Source organism: Agelaius phoeniceus, chromosome 1 (assembly GCF_051311805.1).
Source record: "Agelaius phoeniceus isolate bAgePho1 chromosome 1, bAgePho1.hap1, whole genome shotgun sequence".
Taxonomy (NCBI): domain Eukaryota; kingdom Metazoa; phylum Chordata; class Aves; order Passeriformes; family Icteridae; genus Agelaius; species Agelaius phoeniceus.
Window position 1 is genome coordinate 69,861,196 of NC_135265.1, and position 16,585 is coordinate 69,877,780.

At 41.5% G+C, this 16,585-nt stretch overlaps 1 protein-coding gene across 3 annotated transcripts in view; it reads left to right on the forward strand.

Moving 5' to 3' along the window:
• SLC22A23 (solute carrier family 22 member 23) overlaps window positions 1-16,585 on the forward strand; it is a 109,993-nt gene that overhangs the window by 2,070 nt on the left and 91,338 nt on the right. For all 3 annotated transcript variants that reach the window (XM_077181362.1, XM_054644412.2, XM_054644420.2), the window contains exon 2: window positions 16,212-16,315. In XM_077181362.1, the coding sequence (XP_077037477.1) occupies window positions 16,212-16,315 (104 nt within the window). The remainder of the gene's footprint in view (window positions 1-16,211; window positions 16,316-16,585) is intronic.

Consider the following 16,585-nt stretch of genomic DNA (forward strand, 5'->3'; position numbering starts at 1 on the left):
CTGGGTTTTGTGTTTCCCCATGTAATGACTAAAGCGGAAAATTTCTAGTGAAGAGACTGTGCCGCTTTCTGCTCTTGCTTTGTATTTGCTGAGTAGGTCATATCAAAAAAATCACCTTCCCTTTTCACCTGAAAGCTTTTGTTTGTTTATAGTATCAGCCCTGCAAAAGCCCCGCTGGCTGCAGATGGGCCTTATTCATACTAACAGGCAGCTGGAGCTCCTGGAAATGTAAAATGAAATGGTTACACTGGGGAAGAAGTTCCCTTAATCTCAAGACCCCCCTCCTAAGATCAGCAAAAATTACTTCCTGCCTAGGAGCAGTGTTTTAGCTTAACTGTGTTTATCTAGTTGGGATAAAGAAATGAGGCAACAGTCAGATGAGCAACATCATTGTGCTTTGGTCAGCCAGCACGCACTTATATTGAGTCATTGAAAATCATTTCGGTTTCTCTTTGTGTCCCTTGAAAGAGTGTGCAACGGGGAAAAAGCAAATCCCTCAATACCTTGAACCCAGAATGGATTAAAAAGGAAGGTAGCCCAGCTACATTCCTTTCATGAGAGAAACATAGGCACATGTTGGATCTGATTGGGTTGTGATACAGAAATGCATAAGAAAATTAGACATTTAAGAAGTTCAGATTTTCTTCTGTTTATATACAGAGACTGAGCTATTTATATATTTGAGGGCTTAACACTGAAGTTTGAGCATGAAAAAATTATCTTGAATATTTTTTTAGTCTAAACTTAAAAAAAAAATTTTTTGGAAATGTTTGAATCTTTTGAAGGTCATCGTCAAGTTGGCCACAAAAGGTCAAGGGAGAGTTAGTTTGCTGTCTTGCATGCTTCTTTAGAGATAATAAAAAAAGTGTTCTTTGGAAGAACTTGCTGTAAAGGGCAGATCAATTTTAAGGGATAAACAAACATCTGTGGCCCCTGCTGTCTTGTTTTCTATTAGAAAGAATAATAATCATCTTTTGAGACTATGGGTTTTTCCAGTGTGGAGTTTTTTTTGTTTGGTTTTTTTTTTTTTTTTTTTTTTTTTGTATGCTCACTTCCAAAAGCCTGGCAGCTTTTTTGCTTTGATTTGTAATCCCATGTAATTATAATTAGATTGTTTTCTTGAGGTCAAGATTCCTCTTTAGTTTGTGCTTTGTTTTTGTTTTGGGGGTTTTCTGGGTGGGGGTGCTGCCTGTTTTTATTCTAATGGAGAAAGAGAGGAAAAACCCAGACAGAACATCATCATAGCTTGATTTGGACTTAATTTCTTATCAATCCCCAGGAGCTCTTATACTGTGGGAGCAATTCTTGTAACTGCTGAGTCCTCTTACATGCATCTTACTGTCCTTTGTGAGAAAGAGCTGCTCTGGATGAATTCAAGAGACTGGATGTTCAGATCACCCTTAACTCTCCTCAAAAATACATTTATTTCTGTAACGTATTATGCAATGTTCTCATCTTTCTAAATAGAGTTTTATTAAATCTTAGTCTAATATATGCTCATCTGTGTAGTAGCCAGGGGTTATATTGAAATATCATAAAGAGAGCCAAAAGTATATTAATAAAAAATGTACTTTTGTTTGGCAAGTAAATCCTCTTGTACTTACCTTCAGTGGTCTGAGCTAACAGCTGCTGGATGCTCCATCATTGCCTTGTATTCAGAAACAATGAAACAATTCTGGTTCTTTAGCACAAAGCACATTTGATGTACATACATATGAGACATCTCTGCTCCCCCCATTCCTCAGGGATAGGACAGCTGTCCTTAAACTGTGTTAAGTTCCACTGTCTCCACAGCCTCTCTTCTAATGGTACACCCTTCATCAGATGCTGTATCCCTGTCCAGGCTTTCTCAGCTCTCCCTTCCCTGGTGCCTATTTTCTCCCAGACTATGTCATGCTTGGGATTGATGGAGTGGAGGTCTTGCTATTTCCAGCCCTGCTTGGTGCTTTGTTTAGCCCCACTTCTCTGAGTGTTTGCTGGAGCCAGCAGTGGCCTTACACCTTTCTTGAAGACTGGCATTGCTGTGTCAGACACTGTCATTATCCTGACCTGCTTGACTGAGTCACTGGGAACGGTGCTTTTTATAGTGCTGCCAGTCATTAGAACTGGAAATGGTAATAAAGGACATAGTGCTTATTATTTAACACTGCTGGGATACATGTAGTGAAGAGGTCAGATGCATAATTTAACCACAGGGATTCCAGTGGCCATGTTAAATCACCCTTCTGAGCTAATGTCCTGACTTGGCACATAAATCTTGGTCTTTAGCTTGGATTGTACATAAATACCTTCCTTTAGCACAATTCACTTGCAAGGCTTTTTCACTGCTAAATGATTCCTTGAAGATTTTCATCTATTCTTTATCAGAACATCAACATCACCATACTGTTATAAACAGAGTGCACGTGCATTTCTTGAGATGTACATCCTAAACCAGCCCTTAGTCAAAAGGCTCGAAAAAAGTCTTTTAAATGGTTCCATGTATCATCTCACCTGTGTCCAAAGGAAGGATGCTGAGAAACACTCTTTATATTTTTTTTTCTGTGGGGAAGCCTGAGATCTCCTTTTAGGCATTTGCAAAGTGGTGCTTCGGGTAAATTATTAGCATTAACACAATGAGCAATATTGTGATAACTAAACATATGTAGCAATGAAGCTTAGCAGGAAGCTGGTATGTGTATTCAGCAGGGACTTTTCTAACTCTCTCACTAGTTTCCTTAGTGCCTGCATCTTCTGACCATCTGCAAAGCCAGTTGTTATCTTGGGACAAGGTTTTCATGGAAGGTCTTAGTTACAGGGTTGATGGTTGTTGGTTTTTTCATTCCGTTACTAGGATGACCCATCCTCTGTGTTTGATTGCATTAAGTGGTGGTGTTGTTTGCTGTTCTGCATGCTGATTTGTATAATGGAGCTGGTGATGGACAAGGACTGGGCTTGATTAAATTGCAGAGGTTGATGGCACAGCATCCCTCTGTGTGCACTTGCAATGTTCCAGATCATTCCACCTCTTGGGGTTGGCGTAAGAGGGAAGTGGTTAGTTTATGGCTGCATTTTAATCACTTGGAGCAATTATGTAATAATATTTTGTGTCTAGTCACAAGGGAATTCCTGTTGTGACTGCTTTTATGCTCCAGATGCCTTGTTTTCCTGCAATGCTGTTTGCTTGGCTCTCAACTTCCCACTTGATTTGGGTTGAGTCATCTTCTTTCCAAAGTGTTATGGCAATAGTTTTACCTATTTGCCACTGGTTCAAACATTCTCATGCCAATTTGGCTGAGCCTCTAGCAAATTGTCCCTGCCAAAAAAAAACAGTGGAGCTGAAGCCAGAAGACCCAAATCGTCCAGGGGCAAGGATGTCTGAACTTGGATTGGTTTGGTCTATGACTGGTGCTCTTTGCTCCTGCAAGGGGAGATGTCTGTGCTTAACTGGTCTTCCTTCTCCTTGCTTTTATTGCAGTTCTGGCACTTTTCTGGGCAGACCTTCATTTGATTCAGCTTGTTAGCCTGGTAGAAAACCTGCCTCTTAAAAGAAACTTTTTCTTCTTTTCCTGGGTGTTCTACTGGGTTAATCAAAGTTAAATTGTTCTGTGCAGTAACATGTGCTTTAGTCTCTGGTATTGCCTCGTGGGATTATTGCTGGTATCTGCAAGTAGCCAGAAATGATAAAACAAATAAATTTCTTTGTGATAATAGTGATGATGAATTTGGCACATTTTGCGGAATAATATTTCTTGGGGTAGAGGATAGGTGTACATTTTAAATGGACTTTCAGAATACAGCTATTAATTACTTTGAAGGGATCCCTCTGACAAGGTCCTTCCCAAAATAAGAACTGTGCCACCCTTATCTACTCCCATTTGTGCCTGTAATCTCATTTGTTTCTGCATATTCTCCAGTTGGCTGGCCTCTGCAAAGAGACTTTAGAAATGCTGATGCTTCTTTTTTTTCTCTGCAACTGACAGGATTTCTCTTGTCAGTGTTAGTTCCTGGCTGACTGGCTTCTACCTAGTCCCAAATCAATGAAAATCTTGAGTTATTGTACTCATTGCGGTAGTTGGGTCAGAAGTGGCAATATTGAAGCTACTGCATCATTTTGTTTCCACTGAACAGATTGAAGGGGGTTTAGGGACCCACAAGGCCTAACTTGCAGAGGGCAGAAAGTCTGTTCTAAATTTCTTTCAGCCAAGGCTTTGGAATGACTCTTAGCTTCTAATGGGTACTGAAGGTCTCCACAAGTCCCTGTGGTCAGAGGTATCCAGAAATACTGCCAGACCAGAGCAAACATCTACTACTATTTGATTTCATGGCTTCCTCAGCTATGCGAGAGATCCCAAACTATTTTTTTTCTTCCTCCCTCTGCAAGTTGTCTGATAAAGAGTCAGTGGTTACCGCTCTGAGCCTTCACAGACTTGAAAAATCTTTCTGTTAAAGAGGAGGCAAAGGGGAGCTGTTGGCTTGTCCTGCTGCAGCTGCCCTGGTGCCTGCTTGCACACACCAAGTGTGGTGATGGAGTCTCCTGACTATCAGGACACAAGTGAGCAACACCCTGAAAGAACAGGGGCAGTTTCTGGGTGAGGGGCATCAAGGAAGGGGATGGCTCTTTTGGGAAGAGCACCTGCAACTTCCCATGTGAAGAACTGTCCTCTGCCTGCAAACAGTAAATAATCTGATGTTTGAAATAATCAAGTGTGGTGTCACAAGGCTTCTTGTTTAGTGAGCCTAGATACTGGTTTTACTGATTTGGGGGTGTTATGTACCAGCTAAAGCCTTTTAAAGCAGTTGGTCTAGAAAACAGAGACTGGATTAAGACCAGTACCGACATGGGAACTCAGGTAGTTTTGAGTTTTTGTCTGGCATGGATTCTTTTTCACTACAGGAAATGTACATGCAGTTCATGTTTATTATCACCCTTAAGATAAAATGTCTCAGTTACAGGAATCTGATTTCAGCTTACCATAAATAGTTTGTAGCATTGCTAGAACTTACAATGATCCTTCAGGAAGGTAATTCCGTATTGAAATCTCTTTAAGACATTCTTAGCTTTCCAAGGCTTGCTATTGAGCTTTTCGTATCAGTAATTTTTTGTGTATATGTCAAACAACTGCCTTTTTTTTTTTTTTTTAACCTCCTGGATGGACGTGATATTTGAAATGCTTGGGGTTCTTTTTGTTTTTGTTTCCACTCCCTAACACATCCTGTATCTCTGTCACGTAATTTAAATATACCGACCCTGCCCATGTTGTGACAGAAATTGCTGGCTGTGGTGAATGTTTACCAGCTGTGCAGGCAGTCTAACCCCAAATTTCTGAAGTGCACTAACAGTTTTAGCTCTTCTTACCCTGGCTACAAGACTGCAGTAATAAAAGGTGACCTCGTGCATTTGACAAAGCATTTGTCAAAGAAAGGAACTGGCACTCAGGAAGGCATGTAATTTGGAGCCAGTTCTGATGTTAATGTTGAGATGAGGTTTACAGGACAGCCAAACTTCAGGGGTTCATTTCTTAATGAAACAACATCTGGAATAGCACAAGATTTATGATTTTCTTGAACTTCAAGACTTCGGCCATACTAATGGTGAAAAGTCTTAAATTAAACCTTAATAAATCAGTTCTAGAGAGCTGCTAGATTTAGAAAATGCTGAAAGAGATACAGTACTTTTTTTGATATCTTTTTGTGTCTCTTTTGTTTTTTCTGTCAGTCTATTTGTTCCTGCCCACCCTGCTCAGGACAGCTACTCTCACTCCCTCCCTTTCATATTCCTTCCCGCTCTTCTGCAGCGCAGCCAGGCTGGCGCTGGCTTACCCGCAAGTGACTGTGGAATTAATTAGGCTGAGATCTTGCTACAGAACAAAGGACTGGGGCTTGCTGCAGACAATGGGTAGAAGATCAGAGTAGCCTGTTGTAGGAATATGCTGCAGCTTTGCAGCAGTGCTGAGTGTTCAGTTCTTGTACAGAATTCCATCAAAACAGCTTTTCTCAGGTTTTGGTCACCTTAACACAAACGTGTACTTAGTTGTTGTAATGTAATTTATTTTTATATTTTTTACCAGCTGACTTTGACAGCAGATGACTTTGTGTGCATTCTGAATTCCCTTTTAAAGTCAAAGGGAAAGGAAGGAACTTGAAGGAGAAAAAAAGGAGTTTCAACACCCTTTCAATCCATGTCATCTGGGGTGTGTTGCAGAGGTTTCCAGGCAAACCCCATTTCAGTGTTTGATAACTACTCAGCACTACTGGAGTTGCTCTGGTCCACACCCAGTGTTGGTGCTGGGAAGCCTGCCCCCACACCAGCCTGTAAAAACTGGCAGGCAACAGGGATTATTGCATGGGTTGAGTTATTCCTGCTGATCCATGCCGTGTCATACCTGCTGGGAACATGCAATAGGTTTGTAGCTATTCCCACAAAGAAGGATCAGTGCTGTGCTCAGTGTGACTGGCATGCTTGGGGTGGAACCTCCTGCCTGTCCTGTGAGCTGATGAGGAGAGGCTAAATATGGTCTGGGCATGATGGGCTGGGTAGGAAATTTCAGTGGGTAGTACGGGACTTTGTTAGCATTTTTTATTTTTCTTATAGTCAGGGAGAGGCCCAATTGCCGGTTGTTAACACTGAAAAACAAGAACAAAAGGTTAGGTAAGTGGACGTATTCTGATCCTCATTTCTGGGATGCCTATCTAGATTCCCCAGGAGCAAAGCTGTGAGAATCAGGAATGCTGCCTGTGAGATGCAGGGAAGTGGTATGTTGGCCTTCTCCAGCAGCAAGTGATTTATAGTTACCCTCGTGCATTGTTTTCAGACCAGGGTGGTCTGGTTCCCTAAAAAAGGTTCTTTGCCTCCAAACAGTGGTGAAGGAATTCATTTTGGCCCAAGTACTGTCTCCCTGCTACTCTGCAGCATTCTGGAGCTGCCTGCTTTCCTCCTGGCCTTCAGGCCAAAGTCCATGATCATGCAGACAGTGTTGCAATGTCCACCCTACAAATATTATTTGGATTAAAGGATAGGGACTGTAAATCAAACTGTAAGACCTTTTCCCTACTGTGTCTTCCATGGCTGTGTAAAATGTTGTCTGCTTGAACAATACAAGCTTGACAGACCAGTTTCATCTTCTGATTTGTAAACCAAGTGGAATACTTTTCTCCCTTCTTCCCTACCCTTAATATTTATTTAGGTCTGAATTAATACCAGACCCTGCGTTTTTTTTCTCTCTCCTTTTCTTCTTGCCTGAGTTGCAATAGCTGTAGTTTGCAAATGATGAGAGGGCAAGGTCATGGCAGCAATAATTGCATGTCAGAGTTAAGGTGTCTGATCTTTTTATCTAAGGTGGCAAGTTTTTCTCATGAGGAATGACTTTCTCCTCTTGTCTACTGCTTCACCCTTTTCCACTTCAGAGTTTTATGCCATGCTTGAATTTGTGGGTTTTTTCCTCCTGGATTTAAAACAGCCCAACAAGATAGCAAACTAGGTTTTGCTATGTCAGCCTTGTCAAGCCTGCAACATATTTTGAGCATGCATGTTTTGGCAGCCTGAAGAATACAAGTCCACAAAGCATTAACTTATTTTTGATAATGAAATGATAGTGAATGTTAATATTTAACTACAACATTACAGAGTTTTCTTACGTGTGGCTTCTATTTTTGGTGCTTAGACCAGGTCTAAATACAAATTTGATAGCTAGTTTGACTTTTTTAGTTTGGTTGCAAAGTCAGACCCAGCAGAACTGGACACACTTTGTCCAGAATACATGTGGTTGTTGGCTGGAAACTGAGGAATGGTACTCAAATGCCACTTTTCAGTGTGTGTGTGTGTGTGTGTCTCAGTCCTAGGAATGGGCATGGTTGCTCATGATCTTTTCATGCAGCCAGAGGGAGGCTAACAGCTCCAGGGTCTTACAGCAAAGACTAGACTGAAAATTAAAGTCACTTTTGTGGTGAAATGTTCTAATCATGTCAGAATACATATAGAAAAGTTACTTAGTTGCAGCACAGAGATGTAAAAGAGATGTTGAAACATCCTGATGCTGCTCTGAGGAAAATTATTAATATAGTATTATGAATACTGTGCAGGAAAGCTGCGAGCAAGATTTTGTATCTCCCAACTCTTTGATGTTAGATGACATTATGGAGTTGGGAAAAACTAAGTAGATCACATCAGCTGAGAAACAAGTTAGTTGACTAATCTGTGGATGGCAAAGGCTGGAAAAGATCTAAATGTCTCAGAATAAAGGGAACTCCTACTGAAAATTAAAGAAGTAGTGATGGAGAAGTGGGTGGTGCATGGATGCTACTAAAGTTGATTTAATCATGTTGAGTATTCAGAAGATTGTCATAAGATTAACAAATCATATTTTAATTGTTAGCAGATTAGCAATTATTATTTACTTAGCAAACTTCCTTCTTCCCTCTCCTAATGGGGAAAAAACAAATCTGTGATGAAAGCAAGTTTGGGAATAAAAGAGCTAATTGTTCCTGACTAAAGTGTGAAGTTGAAGAGTAGATGAAATTTTTCAGCTCTGCATTGTCTCAGGGGGCATTATCTTAGGAGTCTCTTGATGTGCCCGGTGGACAGCTTGGAAGGTCTTTTTTGCTTATGGCATAAACTAAGGAACAATTTAGTGCAGAACACTAAATTTAAAATCTTTTCCAAGTTAGTTTATGGGCATTGAAATGGAGTCAATATGTCCTTTTGCATATTTGAAATTCCGAGCTTATTTTGTGACTGCAATGTTGCTTGAACCTTCTCCTCACACTGGGGATAGGTCCCTTAAAGGTGAGCCATGACTGAAAGGCTCTAGCAAGGCCTTTCAGCTGCCTGGGGGGGAATGGAGCCACACACATGCTGCTCACTACCCACTGAAATTTTCTACCCAGCCCATCATGCCCAGACCATATTTAGCCTCTCCTCATCAGCTCACAGGACAGGCAGGAGGTTCCACCCCAAGCATGCATCTCCCTGTGGGAGGCACAGTGGGCACAGCCTGCTTACTCCGAGGTAATTAATATAAGAGGCACTGTGTCTCTGCCTCTCCAGTTTCAAGCAGCTTGAGGAAACCTGTGCCTTAGGTATCCCATTATGATGACAGAGTCAAAGTTTTCACACCAGGAGGAAGTGCTGTGCTCTGTATTGGTGCTCACACACTAATGCATGGCACCAAGCCTTTGTGCTTTATTTTTAAGGCTGAAATAGCAGACTAAAAAAATATGCGCTTAAAAAGTTAATGCAGAAATTACACAGCTAAGACACGCGTATCAGAAAATTGTGCTTTTGAAGGAGATGTATTTCAGCAACTTAAACTATGTTAAACTTTAGAAACCATTAAGGAAACTTGTGAAGTCCATGGCTATGCAGTCCTGTACTATTTTGTAGGGATGGAAGCTGATTTCATAGGTTCATATTATGCTGCACAATCTAATTATATCTTTCTTGGAAGACAGCTAAGCACATGTCCCCTGGCTCATGTGCCACCCCCTCTTTTTCTCCCCACTCCTTTCCCTCCCCATGTCCTCAAAACCTTTGTCCCTGTGGTAGTATCAAAAGTAATTTCTTTCCTTTACTTTTAAAATGGTGCATTGCCCAGGTGGTCAGTCTTGTCCGTAGTTAAAACAATCTGACAATTTCTGTGTACATGACCTTGTGTTCACTGTTCACAAGTCATTTTCTGGGCTGCAGTTTTCCTTGCCAGGTGTCTGCTGTGGTCAAAAATGGTTTGCTGGTTTCTGAGAGTGAAAAGTACAGAAAATGTTGTTTCCACTGCAAGCAAAACAAATTGGATAAGAAGCTGAACCAAAGAAGCCCTTGCATCTGTTGAATTAGCAAGCTCCAGTGTATGGGGATAGGGACCCCAGGTTTGTTTGGAATGGGAAGAAGGCAGATGTTGGGCTAAAGGCCATACTGTGGTACCAGCAATATTTCTCTTGCCACCTGAGTAAAAGTTCTTGCAAATCTGGATGATTATAAACTTCTCAAAATACCAGTGTGTACTTGCTCAGTAAAAATTTTGTTTTGAAGTATTAGGTTCTAAGAGCTTAGGCGCTGTTCAAAGATCTCAGCAAAAGCATCCACTTATGATAAAGCTGAGCAATGTTAGATGTACTTGGCTTTTAGAGGTCTAGCATCATAGAGAGAGGAAGTAGCTTGAAAGTCAGGTGTTGACTGCGTCTTGGGTTGAGGCATTCCAGTGTAGGTGTGGTGTAGGTTTATTTGAGTGGCTGTTCCAAGAAAACAAACAACAAAACCTCTCAATAACTGGTTTGTTGTTTTTCTTGTGTGTTGTGTTTTTAATGACTCTTCTGGTTTCCAGTCCCTTTGTGTCTGATTAAAAACATAAGGAAAGTTGTCATTTGGAGAGTTTTGGTTCTGAATGTGGCTGTGGCTGGTAAAAAAAAGATAAAATTATTAATTTTTATACCTTCTTTTCAAGTCTTCCAGGATTAATTCTGTTAGTTTTTTGCTCTACCTAATTTTCTTATTTTCAAATGTTATCTTGATATTTCCACCCAGCTGATTATACTGATGATCACAAAAAATGCCATGTATTCTCAAGAACACTTTATTGACACTTAAAACACAGATCAGGAGTACTTTTCCCAGCTGTGATCTCAAAGGAGAGGCACCCTTACTCTGAACCCTGAAGATTAAATAGTTTAAATGCTCTCATGTTGCCATGGCTGAGAAGGAGATACAGAGATGCCTGTGGCACTAAACTCCCCGCCCAGCTTTAGGTGTTGCAGTTGGAGCATCCCTCTGGGAGGCTTCTTGTGCAACCTCCCTTGTGTGTGTTTACTGCACAGTTATTTCCTGCAGAGTTGAGCATCACACCACTTTCTGGGTCTCATGCACTTTCTTTAAGATTAAATGCTGACAGAGTGTCATTTTTGCGGGGGGGCTGAGAAAGGGAGGAGGGAAATTATGTCCTTTAGCAGTCTAGAGGAAATCTTGGTACAGTGCCGTCCTGTGGCTGTAATTATGAGTATTACTTAGATTATTCAGTTCTGTGGAAATAAATTACTGGTAGGTATATTGTATTAGAACTGCTGGCTGCTTTGCTTTCCTATTTGTTTTGGGTTTGTTTTTTTTTTTAATAGTGCTTGGTCTGCTGACTTGGAGCTTTTTCTCCAGGAATAAGTACTTGGAGACTGTTCTGCCTTTTTTAAGGTATATTGTATGAGAAACAGAATTGTATTTTTTTTATTATTTTATTATTTTTAAACTAACTTTGGTTCAGGTTGTTGGGGAAAAAAAACACTGTAAGATAGTTTTTTAGGAAAGAAACCACTGTAAGATAATATGAAGGCATCACAAATTTAAAGTCTCACTGGGTAAGGTGTTGGCATAGAAGATGGATTCTAGTTCTAGTGCAGGGTAAATTGACAGGGTTTGGTTATAAAAAGATGGAACAGGAAGGAGAGGAACAAAGGAAGATGAGACCCAGCATACCTCATTGATGAAGAATCAATTCTTATTTTCATTTATTGGTCCTAAAATCTTTCCTGGATGAGCAGGCAAGCTGGTGGCTTTTCCCCAGGCAGGGTTTGATGCTGCTGTGACACACATGATACATAGAGGACAGGGCTCCCCTAGTGGGACCTTCACTCAAGGGATTGGGAGGTCACAAGTGGTGTGTGAGGCATCAAGATGGAGAGTGTGAAGGCTGGCACAGCAGCCAGGTGCTGCCTGCCTGGGGAAGGACCAAGGCTGCAGCTTCCTTCTTGCTGACAGGCTTAGAGCCTTCCAAGGCAGCAGCTCTGCTGATCCTCTGGTGTCTTCTTGCTGAAACCACTGCAGAGAGCAGTCACAGCAGAACTGCCATCCACCTGTTTGGGGAAGGGGGTGCTTTCTTTCAGCGGCAACCTGGGCATTGAGCAGTGGAAGCAGACTCTGAAACCACAGTGTGGGAAGAGGGGATGTGTGGCCAGTGTCCCTCTTGTGGGATTTTTGTGCCAGACTCTGGGTTAGCCTCGTACTAGAAAATCTCTCCTGCTTTGTCATTGCTCCTATTTAGGACAGAAGGGTCTGCCTTGCATATCTCGTGATGAGGTGGTGAAGGTAGAACCAGCCAAATCCTCAACAGGCATTACCTGTTAGCAGGGGGTATTCAGTGTGCTTAGGTGCCACAGATAGCACTATGGCCACTGGAGTGCAAGGGCTTTTGAGACAAGAGCCCTTAATTCACACAGCTTGTGTTTGTAGTTACAAACATGCAGCAGACTTTACTTTCATAACTTATAGCAATGCAAATACTAATGCACCACGTGAGCCCTGTCCAGATTTTCACCCTTTGTAAAGAAGTTACATGATGGTTACTATTTGGGTGTGTTACCTTTTGCCAGGTGTCTTCCCAATCATCCCATGTTTTAAATAGTCCTCTATCTTGCCATGAATTATAGTGAGTCACAGCATGGGTGGTGACTCACTGATACCAGTTAAACTTTAGGCTCCTGAAGGTGTGACTCCTTCAGCTTTGACCAAAATACCCTGTCACAACATGAAAAAATCACTTGCAATACATTGCACATCTGCATAAGTGGAAAATTCTCTATGTTGCTGTACTGTTATGAAAAAGAAGCTTTTGCTCTTTAATGTTCATTTTCCACCAACATATTTTAAATGTAGTTATTTTTGTATTGGCATGACAATACAGTTACTTTTGTTTAGCAAGTCAATTTATCTGATCTCTTTCTTATGTTGGGAGGACGGATGGAGGACAGAAAGGCTTACAAAACCCAGGCACACACAGAGAAATCCCAGGGAAAGGTTAGAAGCATTCTTTCTTCAGGCTTGACACTGTCAGCTCCCAAGTGGGATACCAGGGGGTTCAGCCAGAGCAGTTATAGGATTTAATGGTTTCCCTGCTTGTAACAGATTAATCTACCCTTTACAAGAGGTGGTAGAGGATTACTGTTCATTCTCCAGCCAAAACAAATCTCCCAGTGCAGATTTACTTGGAGTGCCACTTGAACTGTCATCAGCTCTACCCATCCCAATGTTTTGTTCTGCATGGGAACTTGTCACTCCTTTCTCCTTGGAGCAAATCTGAGTGTCATCTTTGCAGGATGAAACTACTGGTGCTTGGAGCAGGACCTGCCATGGCTCTGGGCAGAGCTGTGCCATGTGGGTACATGTCAGCTCTGTTCTGCTGTGCTGAGCCCAGGTGTATGTAAGGGGAGAGGCAGCACTGATGTTGTATAAATGTCCCTGCTTTATTTCTAGCTCTTCAAAGATGAGGTTTTTCCATGGGGAAGTGAAGACAGAACACAGGTCTCTGGCAAAATCACTGTACTTTCAGCATGACAAAGCTCTGCTGGTTTGCTCTGCTGCTGTATTAAGATATGTGAGGATGATATGCTTGCTATTAAATATGTATTTTGTCCTATTAATGTCATCTTTACCTGAGGCTGCTCTTGATTCCAGCATCCATTTTTCTTCTTTCTCCTTATTCTCATCTCCCTTTGCAAGCTGAATGCCCTGGTGGCACCTACAACTGTCCTGCCAAATTTATTTTGGGTAACTGCTTCATGGTGACCTCTCTCTGGTTTGTGACAGCTGCCAGAGGAGAAACCAGGATATAATTCAGCTCTTAGTACTGAGCAAGTAATTTGGGGTCATGGCAGATTCTCCAGAATTGTGTGTTAAAGCAACTGTTGATATATTTCACTATTTTTGTATTTACAAGTTTGGAGGGTTTTGCAGAGGGAAGGTATTTTGGGAAGGTCAGGGGCTGCCTGGTCTGTAAGAGTCTGCCCATGTGGAGGAGGATCAGCTCTGAGTTCTGCTGGCCTGCAGTGAGGCTTAACAGAGGGCAGGAAAGGGCCAGATGCAGGGTTTGCAAGGAAATAGATGTTTTTGTTTTCAGAGCAGCTGGGGAGTTGGACAATAGCCTCAAAAACAAACAAACAAGGGATGACTTGCAGATAAGTAATCAGAGAAGTGGGTGTGTTTTGGGCACCACTGAAGGACAAGCTGATAGACTGACTTTTCTCCTGCTTTTAAACTCTTGCTCTCTGTGCCAGTGTGCCAGAGGGGTTTGACATCTGTTGTCCTGGACTGAAATTTCACAACAGCCCTTGATGAGCTTTTGGCTCTTCCAGCCAGGAGCCTTTGCCTATGTGTAATCTGGTACTGCACATTCCCTGCCTGGGGCTTGTGTAAGGGCCTGCTAGCACTGGCTAGCAGCAGCAAGCTGAGAAAATGGAAAGGCACCAGGACATCTCTCTTTTCTTTTTGCACTTGGAGGACACTACTGTTCCTCTGACATCAATTAATATAAAAATGAATGATTGAATTTTTAAATCTGTTCTCTTTTTAATAAACTTAATTTTTTATCTACCAAAAAATTGATTTATCAATTTTAAGCAGCATATATACCTTCTGGATTGTGAAAATGAATCTGGAGAATTTTAAAGCCTGCCTCTGTCTCAGATGTATCTTCTGAATTTTGTTTTGTTTGTAGCTTGTCTGGGCAGATATTTTTGTTTGCTAGCTGGAGATTGGTTCTAGAATTGCTAGTATTAGTAATTGCATTTCCTCTACTTGCTTCTGAAAAGTCAACATTTTTGGAGAGCAATCCGCAGTGCCTTGCTGAGTTCTTTACTGCAAATTATTCATAGCTATCTGGTGGAAAAAATCCTTCCTCATACTACTTGCTTATGGTTCTTTAGTGCCTCCGGTCTGTAGGGTGGAAGATGAGACATATATGTCCCAACTTCTACAAATCATGAGTGGGGAACTCAAAGTACATTTAATTTAAACAAAAAGTCTGAGCCTGAGTGCTGGCACATTCCTTTCAGCCACAAAATTGCTACACCTCTTGGAGAGGTGTATATTGTAGCAAGGACATCCGCGGTGTTGGACAGAGGGCTGAGTCTTGCCTTGTTTGTGGAAAGGCTGTGCATCATGGAAATGCTTAAAAGTGCAGTGCACCTAATTGAACTCTTTTGAGGGGAGTTTTTTTTTGAAGTTGCATCTGACTTTTAAAAATTAATTGCATAGTTTTACTTTGTGTTTTTGTCTATGAAACCTCAGTTACTGGTGTGAGAAGGGCTGCTACTATTACCTTACACACAAACAGCCATTTATTCTGCAAAGTTTCAATTCTGGAGTATCTGACTCCAAAGTTAGCTGTACTTATTTGTCATGAAAAGTGTGTGGCTGCCATTACCATCAATATTTGAACACTTCACAAACCACAGGCAAACATATCCTCTTACATTTATTCAAGGGTATGAGAGTAACTATCCACACTTTACACATAAGAAAGATTACATTACATGTCTGAGGGCAATGAGGATGTTGGGCTAAAGCCAGGAATGCAGTCTGGTTCTTCTGGTTTCCTCTGCCTCAGAAGAGTTTAGGGGAGCCTCACTAGAAACCTTGTTGTTCCTATCTTTCTCATGGGGATGAGGCAGTGCCCTAGTGACAGGTTGCCTGAAATGGTCCATTCCCCCTTTCTTTGGACAGAAGGGTTAATTTCAGTATTAGCATAGCTTTATTGTGGCAGTTCAGAACCTGTCTGGTCTCTGAGCTGTGAAAAGTCACTGTGGGGCTGCTGTCCCAAGAAGTTGTACTGGGACTTCCAGCTGCTCTGTCAGGCTCCATGCCAGGACTTGTCTTGACAAGCTGTGCCTTTATTCAGTCTTCATCTCCCTTCCACCACCTAGGGAAATCAAGATGCTTTTCTGAAAGCGAAAGCATTGTGACACTGAGAGCCTGGAGCAAATGGCCATTAGGGGTCTGTGGCAAAGGAGCTGCTTTTCCCCACATTTCCAAGCAGCCCTGAGGAGATTAATTGGAGCATTTGCTCTTAAATTGTCAGGTTTGGTGCTGGTGGGCTTTGTGGGGCTCAGGTAATAAATGTCTGGGGCTGGGATGGTGAGATGCTCCAGCAGCACCAGTACAGGTACTGGCAGCACCTGATGGAGATTTCCCCTTAGGCTAACCTCCTGTGGCCTGGAGAGGGGGACCCTTAAGTGTTGGATATTGTCATCTTATAATTAAGGATCTGATAAAATTCACTGAGGCAAATGAGTCTCTGCATTGCTCCTTGGGGTCTGGGGGTAGACTTGAAGGGGAAAGCTTTCCTCTGCCATTTCCTTGCACTTGTGCTAGGATTGACCTTTGGAAAGAACTCTACACTGTATTAGTATGTTTAAATACATCTGAGGTATTAATTTATTTCAAATTATCAATCTCTTTTTTTTTTTTTTTTTTTTTCTTCCAGTGGGATCTTGTTTGTGATTCTGCCTGGAAAGTCCACATTGCTAAGTTCTCCCTGCTTGTAGGATTAATCTTTGGCCACTTGATTACAGGATGTATAGCTGACTGGTAAGTGAAAAATCTTTTAATGCAATGCAACTATAAATAAATAACAGTATTAAATATTGTTTTGAGTGCTTTCTACTTGATATTCATTAGGAACTTTTGCATAATGGTTTTTAAGGCTCTGAAAGAATCATGATGGACAAACAGTGTAAAAGTGTGTTAATTGTTCCTGAGTAATTTAAATCAAGCTAAGTAGCACAAACTATTTGATGTTTGGCTTACTTGTTTCCCACCGACACAATTTATTGCAGCTGTAAAGCTAGTCTAGAATGA